At 45.0% G+C, this 20,661-nt stretch overlaps 1 protein-coding gene across 1 annotated transcript; it reads left to right on the top strand.

Annotated features, from left to right (window-relative positions):
- The first annotated feature begins 1,734 nt into the window (after window positions 1-1,734).
- Window positions 1,735-16,456, top strand: DDO (D-aspartate oxidase). The gene is made up of 5 exons (XM_060115103.1): window positions 1,735-1,816; window positions 3,668-3,843; window positions 8,572-8,680; window positions 11,900-12,076; window positions 15,830-16,456. The coding sequence occupies exons 2-5, from the start codon at window positions 3,672-3,674 to the stop codon at window positions 16,395-16,397; spliced, it is 1,026 nt and encodes a 341-aa protein (XP_059971086.1). The 5' UTR covers window positions 1,735-1,816; window positions 3,668-3,671; the 3' UTR covers window positions 16,398-16,456.
- The last annotated feature ends 4,205 nt before the right edge of the window (window positions 16,457-20,661 follow it).

The raw sequence follows: 20,661 nt of genomic DNA on the forward strand, positions 1-20,661 counted from the left end.
CTGGCAAACTAACACACCAGCAAGGCTAACATGTCTCGAGCCATTGACGCCCATGGAGAACAGAGCAGGAGGGCCTGGTGGGCAGGGAGGACCCCAACACACTGCACAGGTGAGGCTCTGGGGACCTCCAGAGCCCAAAGTAAAAAGTTCCTGAAAAATTGTTGGACAGGAGTGTGAAGCTGAGCTCGCCTGCAGTCTCAGGGAGATCACATCAGCTCCTGGACTTCAGCACCTTGGCAACCACAAGTCTGTTCTTTATGTCTGTGAGTCTATTTCTGTTTCTTAGATAAGTTCATTTGTGGCACATTTTAGATTCTACATATAAGTGTTATCATATGGTATTTGTCTTTCTCTTTCTGACTTACTTCATTTAGCATGATAATCTCTAGGACGTTGCTGCAAATGGTGTTATTTCATTATTTTTTATGGCTAATATTCCACTGAGTATATATACCACATCTTCTTTATCCATTCATCCGTCGATGGGCATTTAGGTTGCTTCCATGACCTGGCTATTGTAAATAGTGCTGCTATGAACATAGCGGTGCATGCATCTTTTCAAATTATAGTTTTGTCTGGGTATATGCCCAGGAGTGGGATTGCTGAATCATATGGTAATTCTATTTTTAGTTTTCTGAGGAACCTCCATACCGTTCTCCATAGTGGCTGTACCAGTTTACATTACCAGCAACAGTGTAAGAGGGTACTTCTTTTTCCACACCCTCTCCAGCATTTGTTATTTGTAGAAGGAATTTTACACATCTTAATTCAGCAGGTGCTCACAAAATTAGTTCATTTCCAATTTTCAAATGGGGAAACGGAAACTCAGAAGCAAGGTGACTTGTTCAAAATAAAACAGACAGGTCTCCTGACACCAAAGTACATGCTTTAGTTAAGACTTTGAGCCTTGGAATCTAACACTCAGATGAAGCTTTGCCACTTAAGAGACTTTGGGCCTGTCCTTAGTCTTTTGGAGCCTCAATTTGCTCATTTATAGAGTGGGAGTAATAATAATAGTACCTACCTCATAGGGTGATTGTGTTACATGGTATCATGAATGTGTCTGGCACAGGGTTAATGTTAAATACATATTAGTTACAATATTATTATCATTATTCTGATACTTCAAACTGCTTCCCCATAAACAGACTCACTGACTGTAAAGTGTCTACCACACAGTGGACACTCAGCAAATATTTGAATATGTGGGCTAAAGAATCATTTGATTCTTATCCTAGATTAATTCCTGAATCATTTTTTCCAGCTGCAATCAGGTCATCGTCTTAGTGATCAACAATATTATTCTGCCCTCACCGAACCCCACTCCCACCCCCATCAGCTGACTCAGCAGAGCCAGGCACCTACAGGAGAGGGCCGCTAACTCCGGGCAGCCAAATGAGGAAAACGTGTCTGCTTCTGGATGGAACATGCTGGAAGTTGGACAGGTTCACCCCTTATTTACCACGCTTACAAATCAGTTGGAGAAATCCCAGATGTGTGGCAAGACAGAGGGTTTGTAAACCAGAAAGAGAAGCGAGGGCTGCCAAGCATGGACCGGCTTCCGGAGATCAGCAGGCTGCAGCTCCACGGACGAGATGAGGTCAATCGCTCCTTTCTCCAGGGTAATAAGTGACAGAGACAGAGGCATGTGGGCCAATGGAGATTAAGATTAGAGGGAATGTCCTTAATAAATCCCCCAATGGGAAGCAGTTTTGCTTTTTCTGTCTCTCAGGACACTAGACCAACCACTCACTGGGAAAACAAGTTTTGGTGCCAGAGCCTTCCGTGGGTTCCAAGGCTGCCTTTTCAGAGACAGGTACTTGAATGCTCCTGCTTTCTGCTCAGGGGTGGTTCTGGACCTACTCCACGAGTTTGGGGGGTGTGTCTAAGTGGGATCAGGTGACAGAGATTAACAGGTCACTGGACCAGAATGTACCCACTTTGCTGGGTCACTTTTCTTTTCCCTGGTAGCTGGATATTCTCAGCCACAGGTTACTTTCCCTTTCAACTTAATTTATTTGAGCTATTTTGAGAAAGTTGCTGGGAAGGGGAGGCCTTGTGAAATAGGAAAGCCGGTAAGGGGATAGGTGTCTGCTTTCTACTTCTAGGGGCCACGCACAGGACTATGCTCCTCAAGCTTGCCCCCCATCCACTGGTCTGCTCCTTGCCCTGGACCCTTCCCTTCTCTTCCCTCTGCCCTGGCAATCCTGTTCCTTCTCAGCTAGCCAGCCCACTGGGGAGCAGTCAGATAAAATTATGGCTGAGGAAACTGTATACTGCTTGAGAAATGGAAATAACACACACTAAACCACTTTGGAAGACTTTACAATATCTCAGTGCCAGAGATCTTCAGAGACGGAAGTGAGCGCTGACTGCCTTTGCTGTACTCAGTGGAGCGAACCATGCCACTCCCTCCTGAGAAAAGATGAATTTTACATGCAGGTGGCCATGATTTGTACCACGTGACCTGATGCCCTGGCTATTGCTGACTGGACAAGGAAGGGCACCTGTGCCAAGGGCAGATTTATAGGCTCTGTCAGCCCAACAAGCTGGGCTGGGGCTAGAGCTTTGTTTAATAGGGATGGTGATGACCAGTTGGACTAATTGCATTTTCTCTCTCTGGAGTTTCCACCTGAGACCTATTAGGGGAAGTTAGCTGGAACCAGAAGTGGAAAGATAAGCAGGGAAGCATGGGGGGACACGGGAGCTGACAGTGGAGAGGGCTCAGTGGACTCCTGGTGCTCAGAGGTAAGGCGGAGGGAGAGTGTTGAACCCTCATCAACCCTCTGGTTTCCACCCTGGGTGCCGGTCTCAGGATGCCCAGCCCAGACCCCTGGATGTCTGTCTCCTGCATTTCCATATGGACTCTCAGAAGAAGCTCCCTTTACAAGACAACCTCAGTGCATCTGTGTCCTTTACCACCCACAGGATCTAATAAAGGATTCACCTGGCCTGGTTTACAGATGAGGGCGTGGAGGCGAGGAGACCATGGTTAGCTCCCCAGGTTACGGAATCAGAAGTCGAGTCCACGAAGGAATCCAGCCTCCTTACCTGGAAAGCCTGCTCTCAGAGGATGGGGTTTCAGGACAGGGGTTTTTGTGGGAGGAGTGGGTTTCCAGTTAGAGTGAAGATCAGGAGAGATGCTGAGTTCCGTTGTTCAGACTTTGTGTCACATTGTTAAAATTAAAAAGCAGTTTGTAAACAGGAACGGCTGAGTTCTAAATTGCCCCTGGGTCTGGGTCGTGCCCTCTCAGTGGCTGCTTCTCAGGAGGTTTCTGGGAGCAGATGCAGCAGCTCTGCTGCTCTTGTCCACCTCGCTTATTTCACCAACCTTCCCTAGGCCGTGTCCACAGGGAAAATCATTTAGGAATGAGTAGAAATCCACCCCCAAGGGCAGACTTACTCAGCTGTCCTTTGTTCTAAAGGCAACTCCAGGCAGGTTTGGGACTAATGTCTAAATTCCATGGAGACCTTGTTGTCCGTACCCTGACATTTAATGGAAAGAGGGCTTATGGGGAGCTCTCTTTATCTCATGAGAAATGCCGGCAAGAAAGGTCATATTTGGAGAGGCTGTGGACCTAAGGAAAGAACCTTCAGGGCCAAGCTTTGTACTGGATGGAATAACTCTTGAAACAAGCTTTGTAGCTCACGCTGTGCCTCCTCACAGGCCCATGAGTACAGTACGGATTGCAGCTGTGGGAGCTGGTGTGACGGGGCTCTCCACCGCTGTGTGCATCTCCAAACTGATCCCACGATGCTCCATTACAGTCATTTCAGAGAAGTTCTCTCCCGAGACCACGAGTGATGTGGCAGCCGGAATGCTTATTCCTCCTGTTTATCCAGGTGAGAAAGAGATTTCTGCTCCTCTGTCAGATATGATGGACGTTAGATAGAATGGCATTGGTGGAATTCTGTTGACAAAGACAGCTGGATGTTCACGTAAGTGTAATGTGCCCTTTTGACATCTTGTTGGTTCATCTGTTAGGAAAGGCTCAGTTATGCAGCAAGACAGAAAGAACCTTCAAATCTTAGCAGCTTAAAAAGCAAAGGTTTATTTCTTGCTCATACTGTATGTTGATTGAGCATCAGCAAGGGTTCTGTTCATCACTCAGGGGTCTAAGCTGATGAAGCAGCCAGAGCCTTGAATGTGGTCAGTACCTGTAGCTGGGGGATTGAGAGCTCTGAGGGGTCTTGCCTTAGCAATGAAAGGTTCATGGCCAGGAAGAAACATTCATCACTTCTGGTGACAGCTCATTGGCTAGTGCTAGTCACATGCTCCCACCCTTCAGAAGGAGGCCAGGAAGTGCAATTCTGTAAGGCTCCCAGAAGGTAGACAGCCAGGGTATTTGGTAAACAGCACCAATGGCTACCAAAGTTGGTAACTGGTAACTCGAAGTCTTTCTACTGATACCAGTAGTGACCATCAAGTCAGAAAATACTTGTAATGGGGCTAACATTATCCTCACTTCTAAGCCAGTTTAAAAACAGTCAATATGTATTCAGGACTAAAAATGCATTGATTTTTAAAATAATTAATTAATTAATTAGTTTATTTATTTATTTTTGGCTGCGTTGGGTCTTTGTTGCTGTACGCGGGCTTTCTCTAGTTGCCACCAACGGGGCTACTCTCCATTGCATTGTGCAAGCTTCTCATTGCGGTGGCTTCTCTTGTTGCGGAGCACGGGCTCCAGGCGCCCAGGCTTCAGTAGTTGTGGCACGTGGGCTCAGTAGTTGTGGGTCGAGGGCTCTGAAGTGCAAGCTCAGTAGTTGTGGCACACGGGCTTAGTTGCTCCGTGGCATGTGGGATCTTCCCAGACCAGGGCTTGAACCTGTGTCCCCTGCATTGGCAGGCAGATTCTTAACCACTGCACCACCAGGGAAGTCCCAATGCATTGATTTTTAAGAACACTTTCATGCGTCCTTTCCATTCTGTATTCTTCATACGAAATGGGAAGAGGAGGAAATAGCATTAAATAGGAAACAAAATCACTTTGCAGCTAATGAAGTTTATACTCAGTGTCTTCACTTCCTCATTTCCACTCTCCTTTCTCCCCTTTAATTTTAGTTTTTATTTTTGTATCAAAGTTATACATGGACATAGTTTAAGCAGTCAAATGATTATAAGTTATTACAAAAAACCAGCAATCTGGACTTTGAAAATTGCCCTGCGCATTTAATCTGGAAACTCATGTCTCCAGTTCAAGATGCAATCTCTGAGTTACCCAATGGCTGATTCCTCCCTCCTGCCGTTTCTGCCCTTCTGTCCGGAATTGCTGTTTTGCTGGGCTTCCTGGACGAGTCCTCCCATTGGCTCAATTTTTTCCCCTTCCTATTTCTATCTTTTTCTCTTTCTATTTTACTTTCTGGGAGATTTTCTCAATTTTTTCTTTTCGCCTTGCTGTTGGATTTATTATTTCTACCGTAGCATTTTTAATATTCCAAAGATCACTTTTATTCTCTGAATTTCCCTTTGTTATACTATTTGTGTTCTATGGTTGCAATATCTTATCTTTCTGAAAACACTAGTAATAGTTTTAAAAGTTTTTCCTCCCTGCATAGTTTCTGTTGTCTCCAAGTTGTGTTTTTTTTGTTGTTGTTTTTTTTTTGCGGTACGCGGGCCTCTCACTGTCGTGGCCTCTCCTGCTGCGGAGCACAGGCTCTGCATGCGCAGGCTCAGCGACCATGGCTCACGGGCCCGGCCGCTCCATGGCACGTGGGATCCTCCCGGACCGGGGCACGTGCCCCCCGCATCGACAGGCGGACTCCCAACCACTGCGCCACCAGGGAAGCCCCAAGTTGTGTTTTTTTAATTTAATGTGCTCATTTTTCATGTTACAGGTTTTCCTTGGCCATGTGGTTATCTTTACCTGTCTGTTGACCTTTAAGAGCAAGATCCTAAACAGCTAATGGGAGTTTCTGGGTCCTTGCATAGGGCTTGTTGCCTTGAGGCTCACTGGAGTGAGATGGGAGTGCTGTTTGGTTGCAGAACCTCTGATGTCATTATATTTAAGTCTTTCTTCTTGGGCAAGTCATGTTCCCCAGAGAAGAGGCTTCCAGTCCCCTGGCTGGGGTGGGTGAAGGCCTGGCTGGCAGCATTCTAGAAGGAGGAGGAGAAGAGGTCTGAGGTCTCAGCATGTGGTTTGCACATGTTTCCTTAACGCTCTTGTTTTTACTAGGGTATTCCTGCCTTCGCCTGCACTTGGTGTTTTCCTAGTCCAGAGACACCCCCTGCTTCACCTACAGAGGATAAACCCATTTCCTGCCAGGGTGGGGAGGGCAGTGGCCTCACTATTGCAGTCCAGGAACTTGGCTTTGTCAGCACCCGTGATGCTAGTGTACCTCTTGGGAGCTGCCTTGCAGGAAACAAGCACAGGAGCCTGGTGTGTTTGCAGAATGCTAGTTCACACTAGACACCTTTCTTGTGACCAGAGTCCTTGTGTCCATCTCTCAGGCATCCCCTTGTATGCATCAGGCCCAGGTGAATGGTGAGAAGCCTGCCTGATAGTCATGGAATCATCTTCAAATAAGGAGGCTCACCTGAGAGTTCATTCAGGCCACTGAGGCCCAGCTCACCCTTTGGCTGGGTGATTGGGGCCCCTGGATCAGGGTCTTTCTCTCTGGCGCTGCTAGATAGACTTTGGTTTTCTCTCTGGGCTTCTTTCAGACCAGCCCCAGTGACGAAAATCTTCTGTGCCCATAAATGTCAATACCATATGGGGACCATACTGTCCCATAGGTTTGTTGTGAGGATTAAATGAGTTAATACATGTAAAGCATTTAGAACAGTGCCTGGACATAGTAAATGCTATGTCAGCCCTTGCTATTGTTATTACCGCTACTCTGGCTACAGTTTTCTTTTACCAGCACTTGAACATGAATTAGGTCCCAGGCTTGCTTTACCCACTGTTGAACTGGGATTGTCTCTTCTTTTGGGGTGACTTTTGCAGTGTGTGAATAGCAGTCACTATTTTTTTTTTTTTTTTTTGCGGTACGCGGGCCTCTCACTGTTGTGGCCTCTCCTGTTGCGGAGCACAGGCTCCAGATGCACAGGCTCAGCGGCCATGGCTCACGGGCCCAGCCGCTCCGTGGCATGTGGGATCTTCCTGGACCGGGGCACGAACCCGTGTCCCCTGCATCAGCAGGCAGACTCTCAACCACTGCGCCACCAGGGAAACCCACACTATTTTGTTTTTTAAGGTTTGGAGTGGGAACGGGGGTGTGCATTTCAATACAGCCTCGTACACTGCCTTAGATTGTTGGGGTATAATCCATATGAGGTCTAATTTAGTTCTTTGCAGTTTATTATTTATTTCCTCCTTATTTGTAAACCACTAGACCCAGTCTGCAATTTTGGGAGTGTTGAGTTCACACGGGCATATGTTTAAAGACAACAGCACAGATCCACTACTAAAGACATATTTACTGGCTCCTGAACAAGTGAATTGCTTTCAAACCTGCTACTGAAATGCCCTCATTCACCTGGAAGCAGGATGCCTCCAGGGGCTTTTCATCTCTACCATGAGCTCTAGGGACATCTCTCCAAGCAAAGCTGACCCAGTATCCTCTCTGCTCAGTTCCCCCATCTCCTCTGTAGCAGCCCCTCAGGATTACTGTTCCCCAGTCCCTGGCCTGACCCTGGACTCTCTCTCATGACCTTCCCACAGGGGTCACACGGCCAAATACTTCATCCACAGTTGGATTTGTCAGTGCTTCTGTGTCATGCTTGCTCTCTGTACCTACACTGGACACTATTATTTTGGGGCTTGAACCCTGACCCGTATTTTCTCCCTGGCAGGCCTGGAACCCTTCCAGAGCTATGTCCAGGTCCAATCTCTTGTACACAGGCAGGGATGCCTGGGGGATAGGGGGCACTGGTCCACAGAACTCTGACAGAGAGGTGTGGTCCCTGCACACCCCCTGGTGACCCCAGGAATGCTACTCCAAGCTGGTCTATGATTCCATGGAATGGAGGGGGATGGAGGTAATGGCAGCCTTGGATGGGGCTGTAGGGAGCTCAGTTCCACAATGCAGGCCTTGTTGCCTTGTATCAGAAGGGTGAGCAATCTTGGCTTCCCACTGATGTTCAGTCTGTTCTTCGACCTGGTTGATCTGGGCCCCACAGATCTCCCCTTATCTCCTGCCATGTTTTCAGCCCTCAGCAAAGAGGCCCTGGGTTCTTTCTCCTATCATCTCGACTGTGTGGCCAGCTGGATGCCTCAGCCAGATTGGCTACCTTGGCTCAGATTGGTTATGGACCTTTCAAGGACCTCTGGAATATGCCTAGTGCCAAAGGCCAATACTCCCTTTCCAGCTGGCCCACATGTTAGATTTTTCCCTCATTGGTTGATTTCCCCTCTGTTGATTAATAATTATATGAACCGACCCTGACAGAAAGTGTCAACATTCAAAACTCTGGTGGCTGACAGATCCTCCGCCACAATGTGGTACTTTATCTAATTGTTCCTTCCTGCCTCTTGAGTTTTTCCCAGTTTGTAGGAAGGAGCTTCTCTGAAGATGGTCATTGTCATTATTTTCCTTTCTGTTCTGCTTTGCTTTTCTCCACCATCACAGACACACCCATTCACAAGCAGAAGCAGTGGTTTAAAGAGACCTTTGATCACCTGTTTGCAATTGCCAATTCTGCAGAAGCTGAAGATGCTGGTGTTCTCCTGGTGTCTGGGTAAGAGAGGAAATCTGAAGTTATTTTAGAATTTAGAGTGATCTTAACAGACTTTAGAGTTCAACAGAAAATATTACTGAGTACCTGCTGTGAGCAGAGTGCTGAACTAGATGTAGGAGGATTGAGAAGAACATTTTAGGCTTTACTCCAAAGAACTCAAGAAAGACAAGTTATAGCATTAGACTTTTAAACAATAAACAACCATTATAGTTTCTCATCACAAATGCTATTTTGAGTTTCCTCAGGGACTATGCAGTGATTTACAAATATGGCTAAAAAAACATATAGCAGGTAAACACTGAGTTTGGGTTATATGAGGCTGATGGGGGCTGATGGAATGCAAACAGGTGTGATTGATATGGGAATGGGTGCAGAGGCCCAAGGCACAGGCACATCTTTCTTATTTGGTGCCCATGGAGAATGAAGTGTTCCAAAAAAGCAAATTTTATAGGTCACTAAAGTTACCTTTTAAAGTGCCATTTGGGAAAAAATATTTCTGAAATGGTTAGCAAGCTTCATTTGATTTTTCACATCCAATTTCAGAAGAAATGCAAAATTAAATAAAAGAGTTTAAAATATTAAACATTTCTAACACAAACTGGCACTTAAAATATGACAATACCTTTCTATATCTTCTCAAACAGAAATCACTAACCATGCTATCACTTCTAATTTATGACATACCACATACATTGTCTGTGTTATTCTATGTGATAACACAACTATGCCCTACAGCCTTCTGAAGAACAGGAATGCCTGCCTTTTACTAAGTTCTCAAAACCACTGCATCTTTTGTGCTGTTTAAAAAAATATTGTCCTGTCTCCTCTTTTGAGTTCAGGCTGTCTGCTGACATTTTCTACTGGTGAATGTACCTGCATCAGGCAGATTTCTACCCTATTCCTCTTCTTGCTCTCCCTCACCATCACAAACACCAAACGATATTGATATCACTAATTTCTCAAAGTCCCTACCCAAAGGAGCAACTTGACTTCTCTACCTTCTGAAGATGGATTGAACCTGTAACTGTCTCCAGAGCCAGTTGATAAGCCACATAGAAACATCGTTGTCATTGATTTATGGTCACACTTTTTGTCCAAACCCAACACGACCCAGTTTAATTCACAAACATCAGATCTCAGTAATTTTTGGAAACAGTTGTGTCCAAGGTTCAAATGTCCTTTCAAGAGCAAGACTTTGCCACTATTGAGGATATTAAAAGGAATGTACTTTAAGCCATTCTAAAAAAGAGTTATGTATTTTCCTCATATGAATGATTTTTATCCCACTTGCTTCCAAAAAGTATTTGAATCAGTCAAGTGAAGATAAGGGCACAAATGTCCTATGCACCTTGGCATAAGTATAAACTTTATTCTTCTATTTATTCCTTCAAAACAATTTTCTCAGCATTCACCAGTATCAGGTACTCTTCTAGGAATTAGGGAAATAGAAATGAGCAACTTAGTACATATTGCTTGGCATATAGTAGATGCTCAATAAATATGTGTTGAGTGACTTTTTAGGAAAGACAGACATGGTGCTACCCTCATGTAGCTTATGTTCTGTAGGGAATGTCCTAAATCTAATGAGTTACATATGAGACATGAGTCACCAAGGGAAGAGCACAGGGTGCTATGGAAGCATTTATCTGGAGAATAAACTTGCTCTGGTAAGTTATGAGAAGCCACTCAGAAAAAAAGTGATGTTTCAGTGGAGACCATCCACATGAGTGTAGGTTAGTCTGCTGACCCTCTAGAGGTGAAGGGGACAGAGATAGGGTCCAGGGCAGAGGAGGCAGCATTCAGGTAGAAGCAATAGTACATGCATAGACCTGAATCTAGGGTGACTCTGGTGTGTTGGGGGGACTGAAAAACGTCTAGGGTAATGGAAAGCCATTGAGGGATTTACACAGTGAAGTAACTGATCGTATTTGCATTTCAAAAACATTCTGTCTGCAGTGTGGAGAACAGATTTGTGGAAAGAGAGATGATGGTGGGATAGATTAGGCGTTGATAGTGGGCAAAGAGAACAGATGGATTTGAGAAATGCTTATGAGGAGATTAGATGGGACTTGATAATTGATGGCATGTAGGGGGTGAGAGAGGAGAGAAGGTCAAGGATGATTCTCTGGTTTCTGGAGTTAGCACCTGGGTGGATGGGGAAAGGGGGAAGGAAAGAGCAGTGGGCATGGGGTAAATGTCTGAGACATGGGGGTAGACTTCTCCAGTAGAGAGTAGGCAACATGGGTCTGGATCTGGTTTTGGAGCTCAGGAGAGAGAAGAGGGGTGGAGATGTAGTATTCTGAGTGTTTGGCCTATAGTATGATGGTGAAGACAGAGAAGAGGGCAATCTAGCCCAGGGAGAGTGTGCAGAATGAGACAGCAAGAGGGCCTGTTATAGAGACCTGCAGCAAACATTTATACCTTCCACAGGAACCATATAGAATGAATTACTTAGAGATATAAATTCCAGTACATTAATTACCATAGCATTAGCAACCATGTATAGCACTCAAATGATTTCCCTTGCTACTTCAGAGCAGCCATGCTTTACAACATTTATTCCTATTGATGTAAAGAACCCGATACTTATAAATCCAAACATATGCCTAGCAGCTATTGATAGCAAAGTTATAGGCTTCTTGTTAACAACTAATATCTTTCTAGCCTCATCAGCCCCAGCTATGACTGAACGATAACAAGGCTTCTCCTGACAACTCCTGGCTTCTCTTATCAAGAACGTAACGTGATGATCTACAACTTAATTCATAATTTGCAGCCCTGTCTCCTGCACCACCACCATTGCTTGTTCTAACTTAGATATTTTGTTCAGAATTGAGGCCAACCTTTAAACTTTTGATGGTTTGCTTACACTTTATGTAAAGCATTGTGCAAAACAGAAAAATCTTTCCTCAAAAATGCATCATCATAAGTAAATAAAGAAAATCTGGGCAAGAGCTTTTTAGAAAAAGAGAGTTAAATTCAATCTTTAAAAGACACACAACTTTTTAAATGTCTTATTCCAATGCTGCACCACCCACCCTGCCATGAACATTTTAAATTTAGCTACTGAGTTATCTGAACCTGAGAGAATTGAAGAATAATTTCTTTCTCTGTATGGGTATAAGAAGTGTGTTTTAAAAATGCTTTAGAGAATGTAACATGGAGTTCACTAGAAATTTCATAGAACTTCAGGAAATTTTTCCACTTAATGTGTTTGAGTTGGCAGATATTTCAGAGCATTCCTACTGAGGAAGTGCCATTCTGGGCTGATGTGGTGCTGGGATTTCGAAAGATGACTGAGGATGAGCTGAAGAAATTCCCCCAACATGTGTTCGGTCAGGCTTTTACGACACTCAAATGTGAAGGCCCTGCCTACCTCCCGTGGTTGGAGAAAAGGTCAGTTGAAGTGGCTCTTGGCTGCTTCCTTTGTCTGTCACACCCATAAATAACTTCATAGCTTCTCTGTGGTTCCTCAGAGCTCTTGTGCACTGTGTCTTGCTGTTCATTAATGGCTAGGGCTTTGTACAACATTCTGAAGACACTGTGTCACAAGGAGTGAGTCACACCCAAGTTAGTAAACACATCCATCTTCTGCTTCACTGTGCACCTTGATGCACGATCTGGTCCCTCTGTCCCCACAAGTAAGACCCCCTCGTTGAAGCAGTATCTTACTTTGCTCATCCGTAAAGTGAGATGTTTGGAGAATATGCTTCCAGCTGTAAAATGATATGATTTACTCTAGTTCTTTTGAGAATCTTAGGCTTATTATAAGTTATTTTTGAATTTTTTTCTCATTAGTGAAAAAGAAAATAACCCCATTATTTTATTTTGTTATGAGCAAGAACTTTAAAAGCGAGGGCTTATCTAAATTAGGTAATTGCTTCCTTACCAAGTTCAGCCCCAAATTTCATGAACTTGCATTTTGGCTTGGTTTTCAGGACTTTCTGTTTCCAGTTGGTTAGGAAACACATCAAGGGTATTTTTATTTAAGACACATCAATAAATCTCTCTTTAGTTTCATCTTGAAATTGCAAGCATGTTGAGGGTTGTGAAACTTTGGCCCTTTCAATCCACAAGTCTGTATATTTGGTAGATGGATAGGAACAATGGAAATTATTGTATAAAAGTTGGAAAAGTGACTTCAGGTAAGCAGTGGCAACAATGGCTTGGTCCCAGATGTAGGAGATAGGATAATTAATTGGAATAATTAATTAATTCCACAATTCTTTGTTGAACTTCTATGTATACCTAGCACTGTGCTAGAAGCTAGTCAAAAATGAAGAATAAAATATGATCAATTTTCTTAAGGAATTCATAGTCTATTGGGGATGATGGTGTATATATGTGTGTGCACATTGATATACATGTTAATTAACAATTACAGTAACACATGTGATGAGGGTTAAATACAAATTTATGAAGGTGGATTGGGAGTGCAGAGGAAGGAGCCTAAGTCTGTTAGGCACATGCCGGGAGCACCATGATATATTTTTGTAGCTTTATAAGTGCTCTTTTCACTTTTATCTCTTAGCAATTTATATGGGACTTTTTTCTTCTTAAAGTGCCAGTTTCACAAAACCTACACTTTTGTGCCTTGTCACTGGCCCATAAACCCCTGTTGGTATGCTAAATTTAAACCACTGTATATCAGCTGATAAATGAACATTTGAGCCATCATGTGATGGAGTTACCCATCAGCCAACATTCCAGTTTCAGGGCATCACCATCTTTTCTGAGTGGCAAGGTTGTGTGGTGTTGCATTTTTGTCTTTATATTATAAAAATGTCTGGAAAAAGAACATTGGAATTGCTAATGCTATTGATACGTAGTTGAGGTATCATATATCTTAATAAAATTCAGATAAGGAGAAATTATCAGGCAAGCCATAAGTGGCAGAGCTCTGCTGTAAATATATGCATATTTATTTTAGGCCACCCTCAGCCAGTTTCACACGAGAACATATATTACCTGAACAATTTGTTCAAGTATCACCTTCTAGAAAACAGGCCCCTTATTTCCATAATAACCTTATTTTCAAGCCTAATCTCTAATTGTGGGATGAAGACCTGGGAAAAGTCTTGATTTTCTCTCATTAGTTGGAAGCCTGCTGTCAGCGTTTTACTTTCCTTAAAATAACCCTGAGCGAGTGGTTCTTTGTGCCAGTGGGAGCCACCTCCCGACTGCAACACCATCGGGCCTGGTGACCAGCCAGCTGGAGTCGTGCCTTGGAGCATGCTGCTTCCTGTCTGTTTTTAGGTGACAGAGTCAAGGAGAAGAGGTCTGAGGGGCTGCTCTTGTCCCCATAGAGTCCTGGGGAGGACTTTTTAGGTCCATTTGTTTGATATACATGTCCACCATGACAGTGGGTGGGGACATGAGTGCCTCAGACAGACAGTACACACAGTACACACAGTCTGTTGCAGGGAAGCCACGAGGAGACCCTCGTCCTAGCTGTCCCACCCCCGCCCCGCCTCCCGCTTTGGTACCCCCTAGGTCCCTGATACTTCATGCTTCCTCTTAAACCCCAATGAGGGGCCTGCATAGACAGTATGCAGGGGCCTCCTCTCTGTAAGACTGGTCATCCCCCCTTCCCTCAGGCCCTGGCACCTGAGCAGAAGGCCAATGTGGAGGAGGAAGAGGGTCACCCGTTCCCTTTACTCCTGAGGAAGGCTTTGTAGGGCTGGGACTCCTTTAAGCCCAAGGCAACCCTCTTAGGGCAAGGACTTCAGGCCAGGTGGGAAGCCAGGCAGCATGGTGGTGAGAGCGTGGGACCCCTGGGGCTCCCTCTGTAGGCTGCCACCCACTTTCCACCACGGGATGACCCAGCTGGGGAACCATACAATCCCTGCTTGTTCCTCACACCCAGGGTCTGTTATATTGCCTCCTACGCCCCTTCTACACCATGTGAGTGTTCAGCCTGCAGCGTTCTGACTCAAAAACAGGCATTTCACTCAGCAAGCCACACAACAATGCCTTCAATTTAAGCTCTATCCTTCTGAAATAATTTTAATTTCCAGGAAAGAAAAAAAAAGTTTTTAACCACAAATTAGATTGTTAGTATTTTTCAAAGAACAGAAGGAATCATTCCCTTCTCAAAAAAAAAAAAAAAAAAAAAGTATATCCAAGAATACCCAGAACAAACAAATAAACAAAACCCCCTGAGGGTTAATCAGCCATGCAGATCATGTTTTATATCTTTGGCCAGTGGAGTTATATTCTGCTGCTTTGTACTTGCCCTTCCAGGAAATGAATCACAGAGGCAATAAGTCAACTGAGCCTGTCTCTTCACCAGGCATCCTACCTAAATAAATCATCCCAGCTGGAGCAGGATGGTCCTGCCTTGGGAGACATTCAGAAAGCGGGGTGCCCCATTTCGGTGCTGGGGGCCCTGTAACATTGGTGCATTGCCTTCTTTCCAGCAGGCCACGCCTTATTCTGTGGCCCTGATAAGGGCCCTGCACTGAGCACAGCACTAACCACACTGAGCTTCTCTCCCTGCACTTTCCTTCCCACTCCTCTAATGAGTCCTCTCTGTTACTTTCCCTGCAGGGTCCCAGACTCTTGTCTCCTATAGCTTCTGTTCTCCTACTTGGCCTGACCTACAGCAGTGCCTATGCCACTCCCTCGGCAGTTGGACAGAAATATGGATTGTACATCAGGCATGTGACAGGTCATCCCTGCATAACAAATGTCCAACTTGCAAAGGTCCCTTCCTGTGCACAGTAGACCCCTGCTCCTCCATGCCCAACACACCCCGGGAAGCCCCCAAGGCAGTAAACTTAAGTGCTAAATAAATGGCATGAACAAAAAGTGCTTGGGGTTTTTAAAATACCAGGTTAACCTGGTATTTATTTAGCATCTAGAATGATATAGGAACTCCATTAAACATAAAAAGGATGAAGCAGGTAGTTTGCTTTGAGTTTTTGAAATAGGTATTTATTTAGTTAGGTTCAACTTTAGGAACCCCTGGTTTCCAAGGATGTGAGGCAGTCAGCTAGAATTTGGCCTGCTTGGGCCCTGGAAGCTCTGGAGGTATTTGCTCATTCGACGGTCTCCTCAGTTTTGTTTCCGAGTTCCTGTCCATCACTTCTGTAAGGGGTTGAGCAGGAAACTGCTATGGCTCAGTTCATGGTCTCTCGTTCTCCCCAGGCTAAAAGGAAGCGGGGGGATGATACTCACCCGACGGATAGAAGACCTGTGGGAGCTTCACCCGTCCTTCGACATTGTGGTCAACTGTTCAGGCCTTGGAAGCAGGCAGCTTGCAGGAGACCCGAAGATTTTCCCAGTGAGGGGTCAAGTGCTCAAAGTGCAGGCTCCCTGGGTGAAGCATTTTATCCGAGATGGGAGTGGGCTGACATACATTTACCCTGGTATATCCAATGTAACCCTGGGTGGAACTAGGCAAAAAGGAGACTGGAATCTGTCCCCAGATGCAGAAATTAGCAAAGGGATTCTTTCCCGATGCTGTGCCCTCGAGCCCTCTCTCCATGGAGCCTGTGACATAAGGGAGAAGGTGGGCTTGAGGCCCTCCAGGCCAGGTGTGCGGCTGGAGAAAGAGCTCTTAGCCCAGGGCAGCCAGAGGCTGCCTGTGGTCCATCACTACGGCCACGGTAGTGGGGGCATAGCCATGCACTGGGGCACTGCTCTGGAGGCCGCCAGGCTGGTGAGCGAGTGTGCCCAAGCCCTCAGGACCCCTGCTCCCAAATCAAAGCTGTAGGCATGAAATGACAGCAAATGGCCCCAGAAACTATTAATCAAAATATAATTTAAGTACCAGAAGAGATTCAAATAACTTTTCCATTGAATGAAAGTTTAATTGGATATGGCTTTGCTTTCAAAATTAGAAATGATGCAATATGTATCAGTAGACTTAAGATTAGTACTAATCTAACTTAGTACTAGACTTAAGTCTAGTACTAATGACATAGGGCATAAAGCTCTATTTTTGTTAAAAAATACTTGCTATACAGTAAGATTTCTTTTAGATCTCGTGTCCAAGGATCTATGCCGATTCACATGGTTGCAGGGATTTTTTTTGGCTCATAAATCCACAGGAGGAGATAATGTATGGAAACACTTAACTCACTGTCAGTGGCAGAGCTGCCCATGATGCTCATAGGTTGCAGTCAAGTGAACACTATAATCCTTTAAAATTACACAGTGACATACAATTCAGGCTTATTCCATTTAGTGGAAGACAAAGCATGATTCCTGCTAGTGCTAGTGGCAACCTCTACTTCCTCTCAGCTGGTACTGATGGTAGAACATAGGGATGATGTTGCCTACAGATGTGGCATCAACTCAGTTGTGGTCTGGGGTCAATCACCTAAGGGGCGTACTTTCCACTGCCACAAATGATTGAGAGCTGGTTTGTTGGATGGTTGACTTTGCCTGAGCATTTTTGAAGATTGAATAGTATGTGCAGCCAAAGGGCTAATTTTCTAATTAAAATGGAACAATCATTCTGAATAAAATATAAACAAAGAGTTTTCTGCAAGTTGTTAAAAGGTACTGGGGAGGAGTGGAAATGTATCTCATGATACAATGAGTTTGGGAATTGCTGAATTAATAAATTTAATCTGGATTCTTGACTTGGTCTTTAATCTGTTCATGTGTATTGTGAATTCTTAGGAGGGTTTTTGGTTGAGTGAATGGTAAAGGAGATGCTACTCATTGAGGTAAGGAAGCTTGGGAGAAATATATGTAATTATTTTTTTATGAGAATAGTCTGTTTTATTTGACATTTTCTAGCACTGGGGAATTTCTAAGTTTGAATATTTCTAATTTAAATATAGGCCTAAATAGTAGGCCTTAATAAGATGTAATGTGTATGGTGTTTATGTTATAGTTATCGGGACTTCCCGGGTGGTTCATTGGTTAAGACTCCACACTTCCACTGCAGGGGGCACAGGTTCGATCCCTGGTTGGGGAACTAAGATCCCCCATGCCTTGTGGTGTGGCCAAAAAAAAAAAAAAAAGTACAGCTATCATTGAAAAGGTGAATGAAAATATATACATGAGGGTCAAAAAAAAAGAAATATGTGTAATTCTAATTTTAATTTTTTGGGGATATGGCTTATGTTTAGTGATGATAAGTTCTATTTTAGACATCCTGGGGGGAGATGTGGAACTGGCAAAGAGAATGGGAAAGAGAAAGCCCCCAGCACAGGTCCATTCTTGCTGTTTTGTTCGTTGAGCTTTTGCATATGATTTTAACATCTTTTTTTTTTTTTTTTACTTTTTTCATCTTTTTATTATGGAAATAGAAAAGTTGAAGAGTAGTGGGCACAGAGAACACCCAGAGAGTAATTCAAACAACGGGACCCCGGGTGGTGAGTGCACAGAGGCAGGGCCCCAGGACAGAGCCAGAGGAGGTGGAAGAGGCGGCGGGCTGGGGGTGGAGCACAGGAGACCCGGAGAAGGCGTGTCCCAGAGGCCAGGCACCGACGGGCGGACGAGCCACAAGGAAGCCACCAGAAACACTGACAAGTGCTTGGGTAGAACCCTGGTGGGAAGGCCGCCGTAGTTTCTAAAAAGCACCCAGCAAAGGTAACAGAGACGCTGAGTACTGGCAATCCTTTCAAGGAGTCTTGGGTCAAGGGGGACAGAGACCAGTCGACGAGGCCAAGCTCCTTCAGCCCGGACGAAGGGACCGGGGACCAGAGGCCCCCGGTGGGCGAGGCTCGTCAGGTGGAGGGCGTGAGCTCCAGGCCAGCAGTTTGGGAACCTCAGAGCCCACACTGGTGAGGAAGCAGGGTCCTCGGGGGCACAGCGGCCCAGGACACCTTTTGAGCACTTCTCAAGCATCATGGCAGGCCCTTCTCACAGCAGCCCTGCTGGGTCGTCCTCATCGTTCCTGGTCCTCAGGTAAGGAAGCCTAAGTCGGCGGGGTCCGCCCGGAACCTTGGCCCAGCCGCGGCCACGGCGTCAGCAGCGGGCCCGGACGGCTTTCCCCAGCGCACCGAGGCCAACGAGGCCTGGCGAGCTGTCTTTTTTTGTGTGTGTGGTACGCAGGCCTCTCACTGTTGTGGCCTCTCCCATTGCGGAGCACAGGCTCCGGACGCACAGGCTCAGCGGCCACGGCTCACGGGCCCAGCCGCTCCGCGGCATGTGGGATCTTCCCGGACCGGGACACGAACCCGTATCCCCTGCATCGGCAGGCGGATTCTCAACCACTGCGCCACCAGGGAAGCACGCGAGCTGTCTTTTTTAACATCTTTATTGGAGTATAATTGCTTTACAATGGTGTGTTAGTTTCTGCTTTATAACAAAGTGAATCAGCTATATGTATACATATATCCCCATATCTCTTCCCTCTTGCGTCTCCCTCCCACTGTCCCTATTGCATATGATTTTGTTTGCAGAGAATGTTGTGCTGGGAGAGAGAAAGATGTAAAGAGCGAGCGTGCATGCCAGTGTACTAAAGGACCTTAATCATCCCTTGCAGTATTAAAGTTCCCAAGTTAAATCGTGTGGATTCTTTTCTATGGATTTCCACCAGGGGGTGGTGGTGTATCAAATTCAGATATATTGGTACATTGGAAAATTTAGAAATGGCTAGAAATAAAAATTGGATACCAGGTGTGTGGAGTATGTGGGTGATTCTTTTGAGGTTTTGGAGTTTATATGCCCCAAATGCAATTGTTTTGAATTCTGTTTAAAATATTTGAGAAATGTACGAGCTCAGATAGACTGAAAATACACACATATACACACATCCATCCACACACTCACACATGCACTCACTACATATAACCTGTGAGAAATAATATGTTATGACAAATGGCATTTTGAAGAGGGGGAATACATTTTTTAATGGTTAAAAATGAAAATGTTCAGAATAGGTGTATTTCAGTTATTGTTACAGCAGTTTTAAGTGTACTCAGTTGTTCCTTATGCCCACAGTTTAGATCCTGAAGCATTTTCATTTCCTGTAGATAGGTTCATACTCTATGACTATTGCCTGTTTGCAATGGTCTAAGCAATTACTCTAGTTTAATTTAACTCTGCATTTTATACAAGACTGAAAGATTAGAGGTTTCTTGGGAAAGTGGTCATGGGGGCATGCCCTGATTTCATTTTTTTTTAAATAACTTTAATTTTTAAAATTTTATTTTATTTATTTATGTCTACGTTGGGTCTTCTTTGTTGCGCATGGGCTTTCTCTAGTTGCGGCGTGTGGTCTTCTCATTGCGGTGGCTTCTCTTGTTGTGGAGCACAGGCTCTAGGCGCGTGGGCTTTAGTAGTTGTGGCTCTCAGGCTCAGTAGTTGTGGCTTGTGGGCTCTAGAGCGCAGGCTCAGTAATTGTGGCACACGGGCTTAGTTGCTCTGCGGCATGTGGGATCTTCCCGGATCAGGGCTCAAACCTGTGACCCCTGCATTGGCAGGCAGATTCTTAACCACTGTGCCACCAGGGAAGTCCCCCTGATTTCACTTTTACTAATTGATAAATATTTGCTCCTTCTCTTAAAGGTTTATTCATTTAGATCAGTACCTGCCAACCTGGGTTGCACATTAAAGTCACCGGGGAAGTTTGAAAAACTAATCATTCCCAGCCCTGCTCTAATAAATTAGCATTTGCTGGGGGTTGGGTGGGGCCCCGGCAACAGTATTTACTCATAACCCGCAGAGTTCTATCCAATAGCTGGGACTGAAGGTTATGAGCACTGTTTAACTCCTCTACTCACGGGGCTCTGCCACTACTATAACCACTCGCCTCCCCTTCCTTCCTCACCGTCTTGGGGCACTGAGCTAAGAGGGATGTTCTCCCATATGCACGTGTGTTCTTAGGCACTCCTGGGCAAGGTGGTAGGTAGGAATTAGTTGTCTCCCAAAGTGGCTCTCTAGAAATGCTGGGAGCCACATTGTTGGCTGTAGGTCAGCTGCCCAGAGACAGCTGCCTGTCTGAAAGATGAGAGGCTGAATATACAAATGGACAATGGCCAGACTATATATAAAAGAACTCTGATCCATCGTCTGCA

This window comes from Mesoplodon densirostris, chromosome 12, assembly GCF_025265405.1.
Source record: "Mesoplodon densirostris isolate mMesDen1 chromosome 12, mMesDen1 primary haplotype, whole genome shotgun sequence".
NCBI lineage: Eukaryota > Metazoa > Chordata > Mammalia > Artiodactyla > Ziphiidae > Mesoplodon > Mesoplodon densirostris.